The sequence below is a fragment of the Chrysoperla carnea genome, chromosome 3 (genome assembly GCF_905475395.1).
Source record: "Chrysoperla carnea chromosome 3, inChrCarn1.1, whole genome shotgun sequence".
Lineage (NCBI taxonomy): Eukaryota > Metazoa > Arthropoda > Insecta > Neuroptera > Chrysopidae > Chrysoperla > Chrysoperla carnea.
Window position 1 is genome coordinate 10,635,936 of NC_058339.1, and position 27,512 is coordinate 10,663,447.

Sequence of the window (27,512 nt, forward strand, 5' to 3'; positions counted from 1 at the left end):
CCTCCACTCACGACAAGGATGAATGAATGAATCATTTAAATATGATATTCAAGAAAATCAAATAATCCTCACTAGACACCATTCACTTACTTTAATATATTATACAGAACAGAACAGAATAGTATCTAATGTACTTACTTAATGTACAAAACTTTAATTTCAATGCTCTCTTAAAATAAATTTTTTATTACGTAAATATTATCAAAGATACTAAATGAAAAATCTAGGATATTTCGTAATGTATTTCGATTTTTGCTCCAATTTCCATGATTAATTTTTGTATCATATAAATACGTATTTTGAATATCATATAGTCATCATCAGTATGAATTAGCTAATCGTAATTACTCATTTTATTATGTGTAACTCGTTGCTAAGTTGGTGACTGTCTGCACCGAGTAAACACAAATTAGCAACAAGTAACACTCAATATAAGAGTAATTACGATTAGCGAATTCATACTGGAGATGAATATATGTTAGTCGAAATACGTATTTATAAAAAATGTATGCAACACCATTGCTATTTTACAGAAAACGCAGCAGAGCATATTTTCGGAAATCTGTGTTATTCAAATAGGGAGACTGTACGATGAGAACCTTAAGCATAAATTTCTGTTTCCGCGACCTGCTTTAACTCTATTGAGGACATATAAAGGATTTTGCTCTGGGTGCCCAAAACAATTAGGCAATATGGATTCCGTGTCTTCGTAAGAAGTCGTTTATCATTACAATTGGGCTAGTTTGAAAGGTTTCAATAAATTAAACTTACATATGTTTGTGAACTTGTTATGCTTTGTATTTTATTTAGTCAGTCTGCAAATCTATTTTTTAGACTAGTATCAGCAATACAAAAATTTATTTTTATTACTCGACTGCATGATGGAAAAGAGTGGTAATGTGTTTATCAATCTCTATATGTATGTATATTAGTTTGTTCCTTTCTGCTAAATTACTGCAAGAAAAAATTCACAATTATCTCTTGCTGTAATGCAACATTAGACGCATTATAACGTCACAAATATTAATTTTAGAAAAAAATGTTTAAAGTAAATGTTTTAGGAAATTTGTATATTTAAAAGTTCAGTTATTTTCATTTTCTTGTTTTAGTGGAGTCAATGAATACATAAAACAGGCTTTCTTAGGAAGTCCTCAGGAACAGCTCCGATTTTGATGATTTTTTTTTCGGAACGATTCTTTTTGTATATTATTTAAAATCAGAAACATTTCAGATGGGGGAAATAATCTGGAGGGAGTAATAGCCAATGTCGTGACTGATATATCGACTCCCAGCCTAAATCGCTTATGATAGAAGTTTGAAATTTCGAGAAGTTATTGATTTTATACTGTAAATGTCACATAAAAAGGATTTTTCGAAATTAATCCCCTAAAAGGGTGAAATAGGGGATGAAAGTTTGTATGAAAATATATAAAAACCGTCATTTTTGAGTTCATTTCTTAACCGATTTTAAAAATTCTTTCACCTATATAATGCTACATTATCAGCAAGTAAAATGTAGCAATTCTATAGGTATAATAGGTTGGCTGATAAGTCCCCGGTCTGACACATAGATGGCGTCGCTAGTATTAAATGCATATTATTTTTATATAGTACCAACCTTCAAATGATTCGTGTCAAAATTTGACGTCTGTAAGTCAATTAGTTTGTGAGATAGAGCGTCTTTTGTGAAGCAACTTTTGTTATTGTGAAAAAAATGGAAAAAATGGAATTTCGTGTTTTGATAAAATACTGTTTTCTGAAGGGAAAAAATACAGTGGAAGCAAAAACTTGGCTTGATAATGAGTTTCCGGACTCTGTATTTTTTCCCTTCAGAAAACAGTATTTTATCAAAACACGAAATTCCTTTTTTTCCATTTTTTTCACAATAACAAAAGTTGCTTCACAAAAGACGCTCTATCTCACAAACTAATTGACTTACAGACGTCAAATTTTGACACGAATCATTTGAAGGTTGGTACTATATAAAAATAATATGCATTTAATACTAGCGACGCCATCTATGTGTCAGACCGGGGACTTATCAGCCAACCTGTTAGAATATAGCTATAGGTATGAATATTTCTATAGGTATAGAAATATAGCATTCTATAGGTGAAAAAATTTTTTAAATCGGTAACGTAGTGAACTCAAAAATGTCGGTTTCAGTACTTAATTGATTTTAACTTTTGCTACGGAACCTTAATTTTTTTGAAAATAAAATATAGCCCATTTTACTTGCTGATAATGTAGCATTATATAGGTGAAAGAATTTTTAAAATCGGTTAAGAAATGAACTCAAAAATGACGGTTTTTATATATTTTCATACAAACTTTCATCCCCTATTTCACACTTTTAGGGTATGAATTTCGAAAAATCCTTTTTTATGTAACATTTACAGATTAAAATCAATAACTTCTCGAAATTTCAAACTTCTATCATTAGCGATTTAGGCTGGGAGTCGATATATCAGTCACGACATTGGCTATTCCCCCTCCAGATTATTTCCCCCATCTGAAATGTTTCTGATTTTAAATAATATACAAAAAGAATCGTTCTGAAAAAAAAATCATCAAAATCGGAGCTGTTCCTGAGGACTTCCAAGTAAAAACACTCATTGACTCCACTATTTAAACAAAAATAAGAAGACATATCGGTCAAATAGTCAATAAGTAAATCATAGTTGTATAAGTCATAAACGTTTAGTGATATAAAAAAAATTAGTTATATAATTATCTACAATAAAGGTTATTACCATTTTTTGTCTTCAAAGTACACGGCTTTGGAGATATAATCTAAAACGGTTTTTCTTAAAATGGTGACACTTCCCCCCCCCCCCGGTTTTTGTAAGGATTTTGTGCATTTCAGTACGTGATACTGAACCTATTTAAATAATAAAATAGCTCGTATACTATAATACCTCTCGCTTAGATGCATTACTAAACGGATGTATTCTGTCATACTACAGATATGTATATGCCTAGATGGTACAAACACACATGGTATAAAACCTGTATTAAATTAATACACTTAGAATAGCCAAAGCCTATTATTTTTATGTATTTTTAATAAATGATAAAAATTTGGCAACATAGCACTTTAGAATCATTTGTAATATATATGTGATGTTTTACATAGAATACGTATGTAATATGGGCCTATATATAATCTATATTTCAACTATTATAGAATTTGCATATTCAAATTTTCTAGTTCCGTATTTCGTAGTAGTCGACTATATATACTATTACTGTATTATATCTGCTGTTTAACTACTACAATAATATAACAACACTATATAGTATAATCTATCATAGAATCTTTGAATTATTATAATGTGTTCTCTAGAGTTTGGTTTGTTTGCGTTTGTTTTCAGTATCTAAGTTTCTAAGTATGTATTTATGCATGGTTCTCATAATAAAAGAGAGTGTAGTACCAAAGATCAAAATTTACATTAATGTATTTTTTTAAATCATTATTTTTAATATTACACCGAAAATAGTCTACGTTTTTTAGTAACTTGTATTTTTTTCGAGAATATAAATATTGAATAACTATCACATCCACTTGCAGAATAAACTGCTGTCTTCAACATGTAATCTTTTCAGTTCAGAGACATTGAAAACCTTATGTTTTTCTTAAAGATATCTTCTGCTTTGAATACGTAGTAATACCTTCAACTTTTGGTTTTATTAGCTCGCAGTGAATGATACCTTTGTCTATGAGACCTATTTTCCGCGCTGTACCAACATTAGTGATGGGGACAATGTTGTATTTTGTACATCCACGTAAATATTCAACAAAATATCCACGTTGGGCCAGCGGGAGTTGAACCACCCCGGGATCAAGGGATCATATCCACATTTTAACTACGGAATAGTGATCAGTGGTCCCAAAAAAACCCTGAGTATACTTTTTTGGTTCATTTTGTTGAATATTTACAGAATATTGGTATTTTGTAGCAGCGGGGCGAATTTCTAAAGGAGGCAGGGAGTATATCGTAATTCTGACTTCATAATAGTGATCAAAGACCTCGAAAATCTTCATGTATACGTTTCTGGCCCATTTTGTTGAATATTTTCATAATATTTTTAAAAATCAATTCAGAAATGGATTCTAATATTTGACCTATTTGGTCCATAGCATTAGATTTTGCTATGGGACCTTCCTGAGTAGATTTAGATGTATGAACCTTCCCGAATATTAAAAAAAAATTGACCCGATAGGTCAAGGTACACAAAAATTCTTCATTTTATACTTTTTTCATCTAAAATGATTCGTCTTTAAAATAATTAATAAATAATAAAAACCACAAAGTTCTATATTTTCATTGTTCGTAAAAATAATTTCCAAAAACTGTTCCTAAAAATACTCACAAGAGTGCCAAATGTATTTTTGTTTCAAAATGACAATTCAACTGGAGTAGGTGCATGGATAGATTTTATTTTATAATAATAAATAGTAAAATACTTTACTAGGTCACCACCCAAACTATCAAACTAACATTTCATTATAGCAATATTCATTCCATTTGCAAAACATATAATAATAAATGTAATATTATTGTTTGTTAGGCAAGTAGTGAGGTAGTAGTGTTATTTTGTCTGTTAAATTTTTTTTTTTTAAATATTAATTATTTTTAACTGTTTATATCATAAATGTTTGCGTGATATCTCACCATCGCATCGTTTTCCAACTTCCATCGTAATATATAAATAAATTTTTTAGTGGTGAGAAAACACTTGTATATAAATGGTGCTATACAAATCATGTTATTTTACGAATATGATTATTTGACCGAAATTTTAAACTGTTAAAAACTTTGTCTATAGATTCTTTAGATTAGGATTCTTAAATTTTTTACTCCAATTTTCACATGGTTAATCGTTATAGCCTTTTGGATTCTGAAACAACATTAAATATAAATTTAGATTCACTCACAAACTCTTATTTTGCTGTTGGACGTTCCTTCCTTTATATATTTTTAGAAGTGTGTTTTTCTATCATTTTCGAGGTTAATTTCTTTCAATAAGCGTTCATTTTAACGTTTCGATATTTGACTTGCCACATACTTTATTTTCGAAATGGTAAAGTTTTCCCCAACCATTTTTCTAATGTCCAATAACCTACTGCTGAGTTCTATGAATAAGAGCTTTAGCCAAAATTTGTTGTAAACGGTTGAATTTTTAGTTTTTTATCGTTTTTAACGTTTACCTGTAATACCCACAGATAGCGCATAGTATCAATATTTTTAAGCATTACAAACTTGAGACTAAACTTAGTATACCTTGGTATATTTCATATAAATGGTATAATATCAGACAAGAAAAACAATGATACAACATCCTAAAAATAATAATTATTATGTCCATACATAAATATTAATTTCATACAACACAAAATGGTGCCATCAAACACAAGTGATGACAACTTAAGATATAAATTACATTTTTATCACTGTTATATATATTTTTTTTTTTTTAATAATCAGGCAAACATTATCAGTTTGTTGAACTATTAATTAAAAATATGTAACAGTTAATGTGTTTTTTTTTTATGTTCACTTTTAAATTTGAATCAGATAAGTATATATTCATCAATGTATCATTCTTCGACATGAAAGTTCTCGACAATATTATTTGCACATAAGCAATCTTACCGATTTTTTTATTTTTTATTATGTTATCGAATAAATATGCCATTGAAAAGCTCCAATGGGAACTAAGTCTATAATCAAAGAAAATAGGGTGAAATATTATAGGAATGTACATCAAAGGTAAATAAGGTTTTATGGGCATATGCAAACAAAAATAATTTTAATTCCATACTATCATATTATTACCTTACTGTGCACCCAAAAACTTTAAATCCATACGTGCGGTCATGCAGTGTGTCACGAATAGAGGTATTATGAATCTTAAGAAAAAAAAGCCTTCTTTGGCTTAATTTAATTTCGCTCATCATGATTAAGCGTGATTGTGATAGAAATATCGAGAAATTAGTAAAAATGAATTTAATTATTTTGATTATTGCTCTGCTCTAATATTTATACTCTCAAACATCATTCAATAATCACGTAATCAGACTATTTTTAATTAGTTAGTGCAGTAAAAATCTTTATCTCTATCTCTATATATTATAAATGCAAAAGTAAGCATGCTTGTTTGTTTGTTTGTTACGCTTTCACGCTTAAACTAGCGTATGGTTTTTAATGAAACTGTACAGCAATATAGCTGATATATCAGAATAACACATGAGATATATAATTTATAAAGATATTAATAAAAAAATTTAAAAATTAATTTAATTTGACATTACCATAAATTACAGGTTTCTGTAAAAGTAGTCATTTGACATTACCATAAACTACAGATTTCTGTAAAAATAGTCAGTATAAAATATTTCACGGCCATCTTTTCGTATATACTCAATGAATAATTACGACTATTATACATTTAAAAAAATGGAAAACCATACATATATTTTACCTGTGTAAAACAATCCTTACCATTATTTCGAGTGTTATAGAAAGGAGATAAGCGAGAGCAATCTTTACATTTAAACCCAGCGAAGCGGGTGAGTATCACTCTAGTTTTATATAAAATTATGTAGAGATTATGATTTACAAAGTTAAAGAATATTAAACTTTTCGAAATATTTGACGCATGAGTAAATCTCCCAACAAAACAGTAATAAAATCATGCAACTAAAGATTATCGAACGGTGGACGCGAGTGTTGACGAGTTAAGATAAAATACTAATAATAAAACAACGCGATAATAATGGAATAAAAAATGTAAATAAGTGTTTTAATTAAACACTAGGGAAAAAAAATGCATTACAACTTATTTATAATACGTAATAAAATAATTAAATTACACCTCTAACTATGCACAAACATACATACATACACGTAATCAAACTACTTTTATAAGTTTTTCGTAGGCATTTACATAATTCGCTTCGTTCTGGAAAGTCTAGTTAGTTTATTCTGCTTAGTTCATTTAATGCTTTATAGTAACATAAGGGCACAAACTGATCATTTGGAATAAATTTATATTATACTAGTAGATACCCACCCGCTTTGCTGTTCAATTTCTTCTTTTAAAAACAAAGACTATCACGCTATATAGACTATCACTTATCCTCTCTTTTGTTCACAATTTTATGGATTTTAATTTTTAGGTGGGGTCTAACTTTTTAGAAAATGAAGGTTTGCCTATGATACTCGCTGACATTGTAGCTTCTATAGTTCAAATCATTATATTAACCTAATTTTTATACTTTTTGGATCAAAATTACCCCATCCACTGTGTCTCATCAAATTCCAAAACAAAAAATTTTTTTTCTGATTTTCAAACTTTTTTCAAAGGGTTAAAAAATTCCAAAAAATCGAAAAAAAAATTTTTACCTCCAATTTCGATAAAACTGAGTATATAAGGTAATTTTGACCCAAAAAGTACAAAAGTCGGGTGTATTTGATGACTGGCCGAATAGTTTTTGAGATACGGACTAAAATCGATCAAAATATTGCGATATCTCAGAAACTCTGCATCCAATGAATAAATTAACCTGATTTTTATACATTTTGTATCAAAATTACCCAATCCACCGAGTTTTATCAAATTCCAAAACAAAATTTTTTTCCCGATTCTCTCGATTTTTTCAAAATTGCAAAAAATCGAAATAATTTTTTTATCTCCAATTTCGATAAAACTTAGTATATAAGGTAATTTTGACCCATTAATTACAAAAATCGAGTGCATTTGTTGACTGGTCGAATAGTTTTTGAGATTCGGACTAAAATCGATCCAAATATAGCGATATCTCAGAAACTCTGCATTCCATTTCCACCTATTTGTGCCATCCTTGATAGATTAGGTTGCCCAAATACAGAGATTAGATTAGATTTATTCAATTGACTAGACTTTACGATGAAAAACAAAGTATAAGAGCTTGTGGCGTACGCTTCGTTTAACTACCGATTCTTATTCGTAGTGATTTTTCCATGTTGAACTTCTATAATACAAATTATTTTATTTATTTACAAGCATATATGTTATATATTTTTTGTTGTTTATATATCATATTAAAATAACATAAATATTAATTACGTTATCTATTAATTAATCATTTTCTCTCACTTATACCTTCTTACTTTCCTACCTGCTTGCTTGTACCTTGTACAATATAATTTCTACATATATGACTTCTATATACACAGTATTATATGTGTTGGCATAATAAACAAGCATGTTTATATTATTAAACATATTATATTAACATATGAGAGTCGTAACGAGGGTATATAGCGCCTGTGGCAAGAATTTAGGTTGTGCCTTATATATATGGGGATTGGCTCTAACGATTTTGATTGGCTCTAACGAAATTTCGTATACTGATCGTATTTAACATCATTTAGGTTTCAAGAATATGGAGTCCTATAGTCCCGGAATTAAGCATATTAGTAATAGCTAGCGAAAAACTGACATAGCTTATAAAAAAATGACCCCAAATAAGTGGATTTCAAAGAAATTCCAATAAGATCGGAGCAAATTGCCTGTGTTATCAAAAAAATCGAATTTGTTAACTTTATGACGTCATCAGAATCCAAAAAATTTAATTTTGCTCTATCACATTCAAATTTTATCTAATTTTGATAAACAAAGCATGTAATCCTACTAAATTTTGGTCATAGTTTTGAAATTTGTGATCAAAATTAACTTTTCTCTGATAGATTCCAAGAATATGGAATCCTGGTCCCGAAATGAAGCACATAAGTGATAACTAGCGAAAAACTCGCACCATAGCTGAAAAGAATGACTCAAAATTAGTGGGATTCAAAAAAAATTCCAATAAAATCGGATCAAATTTGCCAGTTTTATCAAAAATATTTCATCCAGATCTGTTCAGGCGTGATAGAGTAACAAACATCCAACGTACCATCCAGCTAAACTTTTACGAATATAATATATATCAGATTTATAAACTATTTTGTAAGATAATATTTCATTAGTTAATATTTCTGAATAAATTCAAACAAACAGAGCTGCTAATCCTCTTATTGGAATAAATAAATACTTTTTTTTAAATGCAATAAGAGCTCTTCTATCACCCACAACAGTAAAAGTATTTTATCATTAAAAAACAAATGTTATTAAAATTATTCTTTTCAAGCTTTTCAAGTTTTTCATACATTTCTTTCTTCTCTTCAACCATTCCACACAAATGTATGTTCACATGTTATATATATTTGTTTAATGTTATTTCCAAGGTGCGAGCAAATAATTCACATATTCACACTCCATAGGAATTCTTCTTATATACACACACACACACATACCTATAAACAAGTTAAAATAAACAATTGATTGAGTTAATTGTTGAAATACTATGTATATACAGTGTCGAATACAAGACCATGTAAGTTTTAAAAAACAAAAATATATTTATTAAGGTGTTTGGAAGTCGTGATAAATGTTGGTTTTTTAGTCAATAAGTGTATTTAACAATTTTCCTCAAGCTTTAAGCTTTAAAATCATCCAAAATTTAGAGCTGTACATGAAAATAAAAACTTTTTTGGTAAAAACACTGACTTTGATCGTTAATTTCTCCTAAATCATACAGAGAAACGATATGAATTTTTCACAAAAGACGTATAAAAAAAAATATTTCGTTTTTGAGTTATAGTGCTCACGGACAGATGGACAAACGGATATAACGGAAATGGATCAATAAGATGATTTTATGAACACCTTTAATAAACTTTTGTTCGTCAATATTTCTGATCGTTGAACTTGGGACTAAAATTCGAATACCTTGATATATAATGTCTTGTATACAAGGTATAATAAATAAATGTAAAAGTTATATACAAAAACAATATACTCGTATAGATAGGAACGGAAATATGAGGTCTACATATTGAGACATCCTTATAGATGTATACTTACCTTTAAGGATGTTCTTGAACTTGAAGAAAATGTATGGGAGTCTCTTCAAGAACATATATAATCCGTGGAAAAAAATTAATTGAAAAGAGCACAAAATTATGTGGTTTTTGAACGCTATAGGAAAAATTATTCAAGTTTTTATAAGGCAAGTTCTATGCGACTCGTTTTACATTTACAATGCTTGTAAAAAAAATCTTCAAATTTAAGCCAGTATTAAACCCGATAAAATTGAATTTTAAACAAATTTAAATATTGTTTAAACAACCGGTACGGAGTTCAATTTATAGATTTGAGTTGTGAAAGTTTGCGCTTTTAACATGCTCAGTATATAATGAAGTGTTTTATAAAGTTTCCAAAAATCACAAAAAATTCCTAGATCATCGAGCTATTTATTATTATTTTATCCTTCAAAATTCGCTGAAAAAATGATGAATCATATAGGTTATCCTTTTCAATTGGATATTTCTATACTAAAAAATCTAGAGAGTGTGATAAAAAACTATCTAAAATATTTAGACAATCTTGTAGTTTATAAATAATACCATAAAAATATAAGGTTGTCGATGGTATAAAAACAAAATTTTAATCTAATTATGAGTTCATCGAAGATCCATCATTTTATGAGCAGAGACGACTATAGTTAGGGTATTGATGATTGAAGAGCGATATCTATATTATCAAATTTATAAGCAGCACTTGTACACAATATATTATTTATTATTGTAGTTGCGTGGTATTGTAAAACTAAAAATAACATATTATTTGACTACAAAGTATGTATTTGGTTTATATTATATATGTACCGTGAAATAAACCAAGACTTTCTGACAATCATGTAGGGAAAATGAACCAAACACCTGAAATAAGTATTCGAAATAGACCGTAAAATTGTCATTTGTTTATAAATAACATAATTATGGCAATACAATTGGTTTCAGTTAGAAGCCGATTAACAAAATATACAATTTTGTTCCTTAAGATTATAAGAACTTGTATTTTATAAGTCATTGAATAAGCATTATTTTAAAGCAAATAGTTAATACTTCAGATTTCGGTCGTTTCGTACTAGTCACTACCAACCTATGAATATTATATGTGGGACGGTAAAGAACCAAAAAACAACATTCAGAGCTATAATAACATTACATTATTACATGGAAATGATATATAGATATATATATATAACGTGTAAATATATATATATCTGTAGTAGTTACATATAACAGACATACATAGCTCACATATACGGATTACCAACATAATAAATGTGAAATATCTCTTCACACACACTTGTGTGGTTTCTTCGCTTTATCATTTATATTAGTAATACCAACATAACAGTAGAATTTAACTCGTCTTTCACTTTTTTTATTTTATCTTTTTCTATTCTTTTTTGGTTTTTGTGAATTTAGATTATCTACTGTTTATTTATTTTTCAAATAATTTTACGTAATTTTCTAGGGAAATATACAAATAACCTTAATGGTGCGTCCTGTATAAATATGGTGGGAGCGCAAATAACTGTATATTTTTCAGATATGGCAATCTTTATTCCTGAAAATGCCAATCAGGATAATCAAATAAACTTATTAAATTATTATATTATTGTATTTTCATCGGCCCTCGATAAGTATGCCAAATATATAGTTTATCCGACGTTTTGAAGGGGGTCAAAATAATGTTCAAAATTTCCGTTACATAATAACATACTAACATACCAACATACTAACATACGTATGAAGCTAATAAAAGCATGTTAAAAAAACCAAATTTCGTCGACCTGTATAATTATCAACAAGTAATAGATGCAATGCAAATACGTAAATGGAAGGAATTCGACTCATAAGCGACAAATATATATATGTATTTGTTTAATATTTTTGCAAGCTTTAAGAATTAACATAAATATTTAGTTACGAATTCGCTCGAATTACGAATGATCAAAACTTGCGATTCCCTGCAAAGAAAAGTTTTCTATATTTTAGGAGCAATTTTCCTAATAAATTCTGAATCCAACACTGCTTAAAGCATTATACGGTAAAGCATAACTTCCCCATATTTGAAACTTAAGCTTCGACAAGAAACTCCCTTCTCCTTTAGGAATAAAGTTTTGAATGCTAAAAATTATATTGAGAATTTTTAAGAACTGGAACAAGTTAAGGGCCAGAGTTTGCTCCCAATTACACGCCAAAGACATTATAAAAGAATTTATGAAAATAAACAGTGACGATCATGTTTAAATAATAAAAATGTTATACAAATATTATATTATTATAACAACCCAGCTATTTTACTTTAATAAAATGCCATTTATAATATTACCCACAACAGTTCACAAGACGAAAAATATTTTAACAGTGTTTATATAGCATAATAACACACATATGACTTGTAAGAATCTACGTACTTACTATACTACATATGTTACAAAATTTTTTATATATTTGTCACCATTTTATTGTAAGAATCGTTAATTTATAATAAATATAGTCAGATTGTAAACTATCGATAGATTGTTTAAAACAAACAAGATTTGAACTAACACGTTTTATTTTCGTTAGATTATAAACTAACAATGGTAGACTGTTAGTTTAAAATATAACGACCTTAAATCGTCGTCAGTTTATAAAAACATTGCAATCTATCGTTCAATCACTACATAAAGCTTTCACCAGAACTTATTGATATATGCAACATGAATTTGAATCCATAAACCTACACTGAAAACAAAAATTAAAATAATGACAACCTCATCTCGAAGTTGGGTGTTTCATATTGAAATAAAGTAAAAATACTTTCAAACAATTTCCTAATAATTTCCTACAAAATCACTGAAGTTAAATGAACAAAGTCATTACTTCTGTGGATCATCATTGACTACTAAAAGCATTCTTTTATAATCTATAAAGAAAACAGAAAGTTCGTTTGTAAATTTTATTCTACGTTCACAATGTATCGATAGTTAACAATCTGGTTAGATTTATTATAAACTAATGATTCTTACAATAAAACGGTAACATATATAAATGATATAATTCTTAATAAAATGTATCGTCTCATATTCCACACTTAAATATGACAAAACTATTTTATATATAGCTATATATGTTCTACTACCTTAGCAATTTAATAAGCTTTAAATAAATGCTTATTTATTTAAAAATACATATCATATCGTTATGTTTATATTTAAAAAATATTTATTCTAAAAACACATTTTTAAAATATAAAATATATTTGGTTAAAACTTAAAGAAATTTTATCGAATAAAGTTGTATTATAGAAAGCGGAACGGATTTCCAGAAAAATCCAAATCCAGCTAGTTTATTTTCTAGAAAAATTTTCCATACAGTGAGAGACAGTGTGCAGACCTTCACCAAAATATCAAAGAGTAACTAACGCTATAAGAGTAATTACGCTTAGTTCTATTCATACTAATGATGACTACCTGATAGTTGAAATACGTATTTATATTATACTAGGAAATTGACGCAAAATCGAAATTTAATTCTATTCAAATGAGATTGCAAATTGATGTTTTAATTTGGTCATTTAATCGAAATGTATCCTGGGTAATATTTCATGAATAAAGCAATGTAAGATACTTTATATACATAAAAGATATAATGAGTTCACTCTAGTGACACTAGTTGAGACTATACAATTTAAGAAAAACAATGTACCACAACTACCTCTGTTAGGATTGATGTAAACTATATAGAAATGCTGTATACATTTACAAAGATAAAAACAGTCAACTGTTGACTGAAAAGATGGTTTTTACTTATTATTTTAAACGCACTTCAGTTCGTCACCTTTATAAGAAAATGACATGAAATAAAAATGTGCATGGCCGTCACCAACGAGAGAGGGTACGTAAGGGCATCTGCCTCCCTCTAGAGATTCACAAAAGTGGTTAAAAGCATCCACTTGCTTCAAACAAGTAAAATTATACTGAATACAAAATATCAGTTATCGGATGAGTTTATTTTGAAATTAGAACCAATCAAGCTACCTACAAATTTTCAACTAACCATCTTCTTGCACTAATTTAGGCTCTCACGAGAAAAAAAAAGTTATTTACGAAAAAATGTTTCAAATATGAACAATTATACATTACATTTAAACTTTTTTTATCTTAGGGTTTACAAAACCCAATGGACTCATGTTTCCAGTTTTCGAATTCAAACTCACTTAGTGGGTCCGGAGCACGATATTAAAAAAAATTCAGCTCAGACAGACTTAAATAAACTAATTAGTATTACTTATTGTTGTTGTTTACTTATAATTATGCATACGATATTTACATCATGGTCTACTAGATTATTTTTGATGTAATATGCTACATACAGGCGTAAACTAAATATTGACAAATATCTTGTCTAGTAATCTTAATTAAAGAGAATTGAAAAAAATACACTCGAACTAGGACTCGAACCCGGACTTCTTGGATTCATGTCAAGCGACCTACCAATTAGGCTATTCGAGTTCTAGACACGAATGCAATTTTTTCAACCACTTATATACATAATGGATAAACAAATTAAAAAATTCATTGAGTTGAAAAAATTGCATTCGTGTCTAGAACTCGAATAGCCTAATTGGTAGGGCGCTTGACATGAATCCAAGAAGTTCCGGTTCGAGTACTGGTTCGAGTGTATTTTTTTCAATTCTCTATAATTAAACTAATTAGGTTAATTTTATGATTATCTATATCAAAATTTTGTTTGTTGAATCGATATTTCTAACCGTTACAGATAGGGTACAAAAACTAAATAAAAACAATTTCGATAATAAGTTTTTGGGAAAGAGGCGCTTATGCGATGAAAGAAGGGAAGAGGAATAGTAGAAAAACAAATTTTTCGGTAAGGCGCCCACACGAAAACACAAAATCAGTCCACGATTCTCACTAGTATAAGTCCGGATTTTAATGTCTGTGACTCCCCAACCCATTATTTTTCTCCACTGAGTAAAAATTAAGTAATATGAATGCTAAGAACAAAACATTGGTGCTTCTTTTATTATTTTTTTTTTTTTTTTTGCTGATTTAAATTATATCAAACCTTGGCTACACAGTATTTTCATGTACGTTATACCGATACCAATAACAATAAAATACACGTGTGCTTTATACCATTAACCAATGATTATATTATTAATATGCATCTTACATCCCGAACAGATCACACACCGAGATACCATCCTTATATTCAAGGAAGTATTACTACATCTAACTATGTTGCTTTCGGAAGCAAGCAAAACCTAAAATTATAATAGAGATTTTGGGTTCCATGTTATGTTATGGTATGTTGTAATCGAGTGTCGACCATCGTAGTAACTATACTTCTAGCACTAAAGATGCCACTATAACGAACGCTACGCTAGTTGATTGTTTAGTATGATATACTCATAATATGTGCGGGGATTTTAGCAAAACATTAGATATTAATTAACATTTTGTATCTCATAATGAATAGGAAAGAATTGTATGATTTTAAAAACGCTTGTAAAAACGAAAATTCAATGAATTGAAGCTATAAGATATTTCGATACCCAAAAAAATTAAAATTAACCAAAAAATTGGAAATTTTATTTATCAACTACCAGATACCCGCCCGCTTTGCTGGGTTATTTCTCCTTTTTAAAACAAAGACTATCCGTTATACCCTTATAGACCGTTATACCCTTAAAGACATTATAACCCTTACTTATCCTCCCTTTTGTTCACAATTTTATGGATTTTAATTTTTCGGTGGGGAACTCTAACTTTTTTGAAAATGAAGTTTTGTCCTTGATATTGGTTGACATAACTTTCTACAGGTCCAATCATTGAATTATACTTTTTAAACCTGATTTTTATACTTTATGGATCAAAACTACTCCATCCACTGAGTTTCATCGAACTCCAAAATAAAGATTTTTTCCCGATTTTCTCGATTTTTTTAAAGAGGCTAGAAAAATTGCAAAAAATTGAAAATTTTTTGTGATTTCCAATTTCGATAAAACTCAGTATATAAGGTAATTTTGACCCAAAAAGTACAAAAATCGTGTGCATTTATTAACTGGTCGAATAGTTTTTAAGATACGGACTAAAATCGATCCAAACATTGCGATATCTCAGAAACGAAAAGCGGTTTCAGCTGTGCGTTAATCGAACTGTCAGCATCCATTCTTATATATATGATCAATCATCCTTTTATACATCTTTTGTGAATAATGCATATAAATTCTCTGAACGGTTTATAGGAAATTAACTATCAAAGTCGGTGTTTTTACCAAACGGAGAAGAATTTTTATGCGCAGTTCTTAATTTTGATATGAGTTTAAAGCTTACAATTTTCTTAAAAACACAATTTATAATTCATTTAAAAATATAATTTTTTGTTCTTAATAGCTTTATATAATTTTATTTTTGTTTTTTACATCATTTTAAAATCGCGCAGTTCTCTGCCCCATATAACTGTTACGTAATGAAAATGAAATATTTAATCCACATAAAGTACCTCCACTCTAATAAATGCCACAAATGGTATTAATATTCATTCTAACAGAAACATTATATTAAATTCATTTATGGTTTACGAAAATGTTAAATTATGGAATCAACAAGGAACAACTCAAATATTTGGTATCAACAGATGTCTGAGCTACTTGTCAGATATATAAGAATTGAGTTTTGTTCCAAATCTTAGCAAAAGATGATAAAAATACTTAGGTAGCATGAAACGAAAATTTCAGCATTAATCGATTCTTTTAATCTGTACTTTTTTTACTTTTATCATGACTTAAGGTCGTTCAAAAGAAAATGATGACACTACGTTTCAAATTTTGAGAATGGATTCTGTTAAAAGCTAGTAAACTTGGATCAAAATTAAGAGTTTTTAAAATAATGATGCCTAAGGATTGAGAGAAAATCACTTATACAAGAAATTATAAAACAAATGCCATTCATGTAGCTAAGGAAGCTCAGGTTTATGATATTGATTTGATTTTCTGTATTATTATTTTTTTTAAATCAGTATGTTATAAAATGATCATTTATAATTGTAGTTCAAGGACATTATTTATGATTACAACTTTTCAGTCTCTTTTTATTATCATTTTAACTTTACTGGGAATATAATATAATAACATCAGTTTTCATTTAATGGTTGAAATAAATGTGAAATTTAATTTGAAGTACTCTCTAATATTCGCGACGTACACATTAAAATTTAATTGTTTTTTAAATTTTACATATTGTATATACCGTGTGTTTGGCTTGATATAGTTAACGTGGAAATATAAAATTTGTCTGTAACAGTTTTAGCCATGTTTCCATGGCTTCTAATTGTCTTTTTCATTTTAAATATCATTTATTTTTCTGCCTTGAAAACGTGTATTTCTCAGAAAAAAGATATATAAGATTAATGCAATTTTCTTATTTGTTAATCTATTAAATTTTTTTGTAAATAATTGATGACTTTTAAACAGTCCGCCCTCGTAATTAAATCGAATCAAAATACTAAAGAAACACTATCATTCTTCTGGATGACCAAATAAGAATCAAGTTCCACCGGAATGTCTTACAAGAAGATAAAATTCATTAAAAAGTTAGGTGACATATCTTGTTATGTCTACCACCTTTTCAATTTACATAAACATATTCCCTATTCAACTATACTAATTATATGTAGGCTTCTTTCATTGTCTTTAAACTTAAACATAATTATTTCATTCTTATCACTATCAAAAATAAATAAATTTTTACAAAATATATATATTTTGCATTATTTTAATTTAAGCCTCTATAAAATAAGCCTCTAACTCACAGAGAAATACATACACCCACGTTTAAAAATTAACGATCGATTATATTACAATTATTTTGAAATTTATACATTTTATATAAATTTTTAGCAAACATAATACAAATTATGTTGAAAATTGACAGTCGTTAATATATTTAAGCAAGTCATGTTCATCAACATACTTATTAAAATTAAATAAATATAATACTTCCTACTTCGAAAACTTAATTTATCATTATTAGAATTCGAGTAATTTATCGAATTATATGATTTACAAAGAATCAAATATAATACTAATCTCCTTACAGTTTAATCATTAAAAAATGACCTTATCTTAAATGACCTAAACGATAAGAGATAGGATAACACTTTAAGTTAGAAAGTTGATAAAAAAAACTAACATTTTCATCCAAAACATTTTTTCAAAAATTGTCAGTTTTCGCAGGAAATGTGACTTCAAAACTTTGTCTGTATTGTATTTAATTGAACATACTAGCCACGGAAAAATGCTCTAGCCAAAAGTTGTGAAGGCAATCGAGGGCATTCGCCTGTTTCCATGACTTTGACCTACAATTATCGAACTTTAAGCATATTTTCTTTAGATTAAATGCAAAATAGACATTTTTTTAAGTTGCATGTTTTTTTTTAAATTAATTATAGTATGTATGTGTAATTTAAATTTCATAATTTTATATTGAAATTATTAAAGTGTGTATAAAAAAATGCCATCTATGAACAGTAATCAGAAGGTACCAAAGATCAGAACCACTTATTTAATAGTTTATTGTACAACTTTAACTATTATTACATAGGTGACGTTTTTTTCGAAAAAAGTTTAGGTTCCTAGATTACGGTGTTGTATCCGAAGCTATATTCATAGCATGTTGATGATGCATACATACATACATACATATCATATAACGCGTCTATAGAAGTTTTGGTTTCAGTGTAAATTTGACATTTGTTTTAAGTTCCTCAGAATACGTTATTTCGCTAAATCGATGGCAGTGTTTCTTCATTAGTGTATAACAAAACAAAAATCGAACAAATATTTTCAAATAATACACGTGTTTCAAAACTTGTTTTATGGAAAATACTTTAAATATGATATTATTTATTATGAATTATAATAACAAGCAAGCTGTATAGCATTGGTCATTTGGTAGCACACGATTTTCGACCACAACAATATGTCCATATAAACATACATACAACATATAATACATATATAAACAAAACCGCCAAGTTGTTATTTACGACCCTCCTATACTAACAACACCATCTTACAATGTTAAATACAAATACTAGTAGTTAGTATATGTAAACATATTTACTTACGTGAATAAAGGGTGTAAAGATTAGAGAAAAAGCTTGGACCTAGCATAGACTTCTGATTTGTGTCCTAATTACGGTTAGCTTCAGTTTATTAAGTTCAGTTTTCTATTTGATATGAGCTTCCTAAAACAACTTTCTGACAAAACCGTTGCTGTAGTTGTACCCTGCTGGCGTTACTTGTCATAACTTCAAAGCGTATTATTTTCATTGTCCTTGGAGCAAATTTCATATTTAATATAATGTTCCCTGGCAAGATATTTCGAGTATGAAAGCACTTGTCGATAGATTTGGCCATTTTTCTTCACAGATTCAGAATAATGTTAACTGTGAGATCTCGAAGTTTCAAAAGTTTTGGACGTTTACATGGGCCTCTCAATTATTTTCTACGATATTAAAAAATTAATTTAACCGATTGGAGAAAATAGGAGAGTTGAAACGAATGCTACTAGAATAAAACGAAAGTAAATAAACAATCAATTGACTGAGTTAATTGTTGAAATACCAAGAATAGACAGTTTGTGAAACATAAAATTCTATCGAAAAATATTTTTTCCATAGTCTTAGCATAGAAACTAAGTATTATGTATTATGTTGGAAATATCTCAATCAATTTTTGTTTAATTTAATTTTTCAACGTCTAGAATTAAGCCTAACAAAATATAATATTTTTAAAAACTAAAAAACACGCTTTTGTAAGTAACTGAACTCAAAATTTATTTATTCTACTTATCTATTCTATTCATTTTATCATACAAAAACGAGGAGTGTTAGATTTCAATTATTGTAAATATTTTTGAACAGATATTGGTAAAGTTATTTTCTACTTTCTATTTCACCTAACTACAAAAGCCTGTTTCTTTAATTTTTCTACTTTTTAGTTCAACTATAGCAACAAAAGCAAGTTTTTTAATTTTTTTAAACGTTTATTTATTAATATTATGGTATGTTCCTTGCGCTTCCACCATCAAAAATTTTTCTTAGTTTACCGTTAATCCTGAAGATTCTGACCAAAATAATCGGACAATCTTATTAAATTATTGTATTTTCATCGAGACTTGATAAGTCTGCGAAGTTTCAATATTATCCGACGTTTAAAAGTAAGTGAAAATCAAGTTTTAAAAATACATATAATTCCACCCTTAGTGATATTTCAAAATGGCCAATTAAAATCGCAAATTCTAATCAAGACAATTGGAATTTTAAAATTTTGATTTTGTATTCGCTCCGTGCGTGAGTTTCGTTTCCATGGTAACGATACACTACTTTAATTATAGAATTGTATGGATGCATATATAATTGTATGGATTGCATTTAAGACTTACATTGAAAATTTAATATTATTGTCTCACAAATTTAAATAAATAATTATGATAATTTACATTTGAAAAATAATAATTGTGCAATTTGATTTCATATTTTCACAATTTTTAATGCATTAAGTTTAATTAATTCGTGTTTTACAATAATTTTAATTTGACATTTCTATAACATTAACATTTAAAGAACTGCAAATTAGTAATAACAGCCTCATATAACGCCAAAATTTTTCACTGGAAGCGCTGGCATCGATTTTATTGTCCCTACCATGACTACGCACACAACGAATTGTAACATCCAATAAATACATTTGAACTTTACTTTTCTATCTAGGAAATATTTTTGTATTAATTATAAAAGGAGCAATACAAATCCATAAAATATAATTAAAGCTATAAATCATACACAATTATTCATCCTGTATATCTTAAGTTTTCTCGTAACAGGACTTTATACCAAAGACTTACTGACCAGGGTTAATAAAGCTATCATAGTTAGGAATTACAACTGTGGTTATTGCTTTACATGACGTTATAATATTGGAGATACTAACTATTACTATCCTCTATCTATGTATAGAATGGATATTTATTTTACCTCAATAGACAAATTGTGTGTAATGTAAGACCGCCCGCATCGGCATCGGATTGGTATACTTAACAAATATGTTCTAACTATAAACATCTTACTACTCTACCCACTTACCCACTTGTACACGAATTAGTTATGATTTTCAATCTATAATAATATGAGTAAGTAATAGAGAAGCACATAAGTTCCCACTTATCAGGAAAAATTCTGGATTTCAGTTCTTAAACAGCTGAAATATTAACTTTTGATACCATACATGTATGTAATATGCAAGGTATACTAAGTTGAATCCCAAGTTTGATGATAATGATGCTATGAACAAAATTTTGGTATAGGTGTTTATAAAATCACCTAATTAGTCCATTTTCGGTTGTCTGTCCGTCTGTCCTTTGAGGTTTCCCAAAATTTAAAAAAGCCGTATCGCAATAACAGCGTTAGCTAAGCGAATTTCCACTTCGGAGGAGGTTATCAATTCGACTGTATTTTTTTTTAATGTTTGTTACCTCAGAACTTTTGACTGGGTGAACCGATTTTGATGATTCTTTATCTGTTTGAAAGCTGGTGTTTCCCGTTTGGTCCCATTTCATTTTGGTCCAGTTCTGACAACGGCATCCATAAGAAAACCATAAAAGTCTTAAATTTGCATTCATTATGCACGACAAGAGGACGAATAACTCAATATCACTTCGATGATCCTTATTTTAGTGACAAATTAGGTGTAATTCAGATTGACTAAAATTCACAAAATAAAAAAAAACTTTTAACAAAAAGAAAACCGACTTCAAAAGAAATACTTTTCCAAAATAAATTAAAACGCACTAAAAATTAAAAAAAAAAAAGATAATATAATGTAGTTAAAATTATTGTTATTTTTGGAGTCGGTGTCAGCCAAGCTAATGTAGAAAACTGTTCTGTCAGAGTTGTTTCCTTGGCTGACACCGACTCCAAAAATAACAATAATTTTAACTACATTATATTATCGTTATCTCATTAACGAATTTGACTTTTCAAATACAAAAAACCCTTCTTGATACCTTTTTTTCAAATCGGACTTCAATTGCAATTTCTAGAGAGTTTACGGACACATAAACGTATGCATCGTTATATATGTATTTATTAGGTAAGATCGATGAATATTTGAACAAATTTTTCTAAATTCCATCATCAATACAAAAGCAACAGCTACAATTCCGTCGGAAATTCTTTCTATTCTACATAAAATTTTCCTTTCGAATTCAAACGATTTGTACTTCTCTAAAGAGAAAGGGATAGGAATTATTTTAAATTCTGTTTAGGATCCATATGTTTCGAGTATTAAGATTTAATACAAATATTATATCCGAACATTTATAGGATGCGGTTTAATATTTTAATGTATTATAAACCTTTGATGTTAAATATAAACTGTCATGTTGTTATCAATGAAAAATAAATCATGAAAATATATCTTTCTTTACGCTCACACGTAAATTATAACGAAAACAAATCAACATGTCAGAACAAATATGAAATTTTTCACGTACTTATTACAAATTTTATGAATTTTTGCTGTAAAACAATGTCATTACGTTTCACTCTTTACTCAACGGGCTTTGTACACCGTCGCTCGAGCCGCCATCAAGTCAGTGATATAATATGCAAAATATGAGATTTTCTTGATATTTTGAGGTTATTTTGCTATGTTCAGGATTCGATAACAAGCTAGGTCGATGGCCGATTTTATTCGTCTCAACCCGCTCAATAGATTCAAAGATATTCAAAAAAACGTCACCAAAAAAATAATGTAGTGATAATTTGCTCCAAAACCGTGCAGAAAGTCGTGCGGTCGATTCGGAATTTTTCGAATTGATAATCAATATTCGATATATTTACTCAACTAGAAAGGCTTTTTAAAAATACATATATTTGTAAAGGTTTGACTTTTGAAGCCTTTTATTGTCTTTGCATTACAACATGTACAAACTATGCGGGAAAGTATTTTTTGTTGTTGCGAATTTAATGTATTGTATAGAAGTATCATCTCATGTACTGCGTTTATATAAAATAAATGTATGGTCACAAATTTTAGCAGAATTATTCATATCATTTTAAATAATTAATAGATTTTACATGTCACTTGATTCTCCATTATATATACAATATAGGTCTATTCCATTACCAATCCATTGGGTGTTTATCTATCTCTATCTGACACAAAACAGCTACTATTATAGATACAGATTATAATAGAACAGATATATTTGTCGAAGCCAGCTATACTAAACGATGCCGTTCAACTAGTGACCTGGAAGATACCCACCCATTCAATCAAACAGCTAGGCTAATTACTTGAATCGACTGTCTAGCCATGTCATTTTAATTTAGTTCTACTTTCTTCCACCTGGCACTAAAGCCCACTCACTGACAATATGGTAACCACAAGCAACAATTTGGTGTTTTTTACACCAACCAGTTGTCAGATATTTCTTCTTTTTTTTTTTTGTCAAATGGTCACACTTTCGTATGAATAGCCTAGAAGTACTAGCCAGCCAGTTCATTAAATTTTGTATTAGTCGCTACAGCAGCTATTAATTGGTTTGTTGACTAAATTCTTTTATCATTTCTAGTAAAGAATTCACACTGTACGGGCAGAAAAGTGAACGTATAAAATTTCTATTTAAAAAAAGACGAAAATATAAATATAAAACTTTGTTTTGTGAAAAGAAGATGGACAACAATCTTCGAACGCTTATAATTTCTTCGTTTTTTCATCAATTTTATTTTCACTTTCAAATTTTGTCATGGTATCAAGTCTAGTTTTACATTTTTATGTGTAATATGGCAAATTCGACATCAGGTAACTACCATATTAAACGGCTAATTAAGCTAATTAGCTGTGACAACTACATTCTATTATAGAGTTCATATATTATTCAGATATTAACTCATTACATAAAAGATTTTAAATAAATTATCAATTACATTACATTAGTTTTCAAACAAATTTCTATTATACATCACAGTGTCATCAGTATACTAGATGATCAGCAATACATGCATAAATAATAATTACTTCCTTAATGTATTCCTTATTTTAAGAATTTCCCTAAAATCTCACTAAAAATTCATTCTTAAAGGTGGCTACACAATTTCTTCTAAGCTTGGCAAGTTTGCATGATCAATCTTTTTATACAAACAATCTTGAATGTCAGTGGGAATATTATGCGCAAGCAACTGTTTAAGTTGCATGAGAATGGCTAACACACTTGGCATGAATCTAAGTTTTCGACTCTTGGCGCGGGTTCACCAAGGTTTCGACTTTTAGTGCGAATGTATATTTTTTTTTAATTTACTTTAATAGACGAATCTTTTTAGACGAAAAAAGAGTAAAATGAGGAATTTTTTTGTACTCAACCCATTAAGCCAACTTTAAACTAATTTTGGAAGGTGCAGAGATCATAATCTACATCTAATAAGGTGCCGCTAAAAAGTTTAACCAATTATTAAAATCCAGATCTAGTTTGACTTTTGGAAAGTTAAATTGGACTTTTGGTCCGCGAGTTTGGTCACTAGTGTGCCACATAGGAACACACATTTTCACAATATTGAGTCTGGTAATCGACATATTGAATTTTCATTTCAGTAGCACTCGCAAAGTAACGACAAATCGACTGTCGTTAGAATAATGAAAATCGGCCGGCATGTTTGGACTCTAATGTGCCATATAGGAACACACATATATATGTAGGCTGATAAACACATTACCACTCCTTTGCATTGCTAAGTCGGGTAAAAAAAAAACTAAATACCTTCATTCAACTATCGATTTACATTTATTATCTTATAATAGGAACTCCAAAAAAAATTTCTCATTGATAATAAAGCTACGCTAGAAACCTTTAAAGTAACTATTAGCAATCAATTAGTGGAAATTTGATAATAAACTATAAAATATTACAATGATTTAATTTATTTGGTATAATATATTTATTATTGAACAAATCACTGTGTAGAATAGATAATAAATGATAAATAGTAATGTATAAAATGTAATACCTATAAACGATAAAATCGATTTTGTATATTATATTCACGTTATATACATATTATAGATAGGTATTATATATATAAAATCAAAACTATTTTAAAACATAATGTAACCATTCACCCGACCACTTATCTATTTATTTTTGTTATAAATATTATAACAATATAATGTATGATAGGTAGGTAGTAGGTATTATTACGATTACTAAAAATGTATCTACACATTATGTTTTGTAATTTATTCTCTAAAATTGATAACACAAAAAAAAATATTTTAATCATGTTTTATTTTAAATTATAATCTGTTTAATTTTTTTTTTTTATATTTGTAAAAACTCGTTTATTTTAATAATACTGAAACTTAATCATTATTATTTTGATGCCATGTATATATGAAATATATCAAGGTATACTAAATTTAGTCCCAAATTTATAACGCATCAATACTTTTGATGATATAAATAAAATTTTGGTATAGGTGTTCACAAAATCCATTGTCGATGGTCCTATCGTCTGTCTGTGGATACAATTACTCAAAAACGAAAAGAGATATCAGGCTGAAATTATTAGTAAGTAAAAGGTGAGGCTAAGTTCGTAAATGAGCAACATGTTTCAATTGGGTCTTATAAACCGTTACAGATAAAGCAAAAGCTTAAATGTAAAATACTCCTTCTAAAAAAAAAAAAAAAAACTTTTGTTTGAATCATTTTTATTAAACATCACTGTGTATCCGTGAGGGCGGAAAATAGGTTCAAATTAAATAGTATGCATTAAATGAGAACATCAGTTATGTGTGTATGTGACATGTATCTAAGAGTGGCAATCTTTCTTTACTTGCATGACCTAAACAGAAAAAACTCTTACGTAATCAATCACTGTCTATATACATGGTATTTCAACAATTAATTCAAGTGAATTGTTTGTTTTCACTATTTTGTTAGTAGAATCAGTTCGTACAAGCATGTGTAGGCAAGTATGCATTTCTTACGCGTTTACTGAGCAAGATTTTATCCTTACATGTCTGAGTGCATGAAAACGCTTTTTTATTGACAGTTTTCACATACATATAATGTTTTATTCTGAATCACTCTAGATTTTTTTGTTGTTGAACATATAGAAATTATTTTCTACTTTTTAGTTCAGCTAGTTACAAAAGTATGTTTTTTTTTTAGTTTTTAAACTATTATTTATTTTATTTTTTTTTCAGTTTTTTAAACTATTACCTTTTTTCAAAATTAAGTATAAATATATGGTGGGAGCGCAAATAAATGTACATAAATTCCTATATAGAAATCCATTTGTCTGATTACCCTGACCAGAAGATACTGATCAGGGTAATCAGCCAAATTTATTAAATTATTATATTATCCTTGATTTTAGGGAACAAGATATTACCTGGATCCCCGGACACTCTGGTTGGAACGGTAATGAGCGAGCAGACAAACTGGCCAAACTGCGAACCACCATGGCTCCCACTCAAGAAAAGCTTGCGAGGATGCCATACCAAGAAGGTCTTAACAGATTAGGAGATAATCTGAAAAACCACCAATTAAAGGCAAGGACCAGCTACGAGGGAGGGCGAATCGCCAAAAGCCTGTTGGGAGAAGGAAACTCGCTCGGTAACAGAGCCGAGGAGATCTTGAAACTAAACAGAACTGATATTAGAGTCATCGTAGAGTTACTCACAGGGCATGATAACCTGAACAAGTTCCAACATCAGATTGGAAAAAGACAATCTCCTGCGTGTGACAGATGCGGAGAAAATTCAGAAGAAACATCGATCCACTTTCTCTGTTACTGCCCGGCAGGAAACTCAGCGCTAGGCAGATTCTGGGTTTCAGTACATCAGTTGGTTATAACAACCACTGAAAAGCGTAGCGGGGATAGAGTACAAGGAGATAATAGGAGATAATCTGATAATCTAGTCTATTTGGCTAGGTGCTCTGAACCATTGCTTCGAAGCCCGATGCTCGAGCATGGCCCGCTAACCTTCATACCCATACCCCATGCTCATACCCATATTATCCTTGGTGAATGTGCTAAGTTTTAATTCAATCCAGAAGTGGGTGAAAATCACGTTCAAAGATTCCCTTACATAGGTACATAGATAAAAAAAACACAATACTTCAACTAAATAAATTTTTTGATAAATGACACTAAATAATTTCGTAGAAAAGTACAAAATATTATAAACGAACTATCAAATAAGAAAATTTATTACAAATATGTGCATTTAATTTCCCGTAAAATGTATTCATTATAATTTCCATTTTAAGTAGAATTACAATTTACCTTCCTCATAAACTGTTAAAAAGAAAAACCAACACCCAAATACACAAACAAACATTTACATTTATTTTATTTCTTATCAGTTTGAAATAAATCCATATAGCAGCAGCGGCAATACAGATATGAACTTTTTAAAGTTATTCATAGTGCATTCATCGTGGTTGTCACTTCCTTATAAACTGTTCAGAAAGTAGTAATAGTATCATTGTGTGA

The 27,512-nt window shown here is 28.8% G+C and overlaps 1 protein-coding gene across 1 annotated transcript in view; it reads right to left on the reverse strand.

Annotated features, from left to right (window-relative positions):
- Positions 1 to 4,878: 4,878 nt before the first annotated feature.
- LOC123295844 (fork head domain-containing protein FD2-like) overlaps positions 4,879 to 27,512 on the reverse strand; it is a 31,774-nt gene continuing 9,140 nt past the window's right edge. Inside the window, exon 4 of the mRNA XM_044877306.1 lies at positions 4,879 to 4,902. Coding sequence (XP_044733241.1) covers positions 4,879 to 4,902 — 24 coding nt within the window. The remainder of the gene's footprint in view (positions 4,903 to 27,512) is intronic.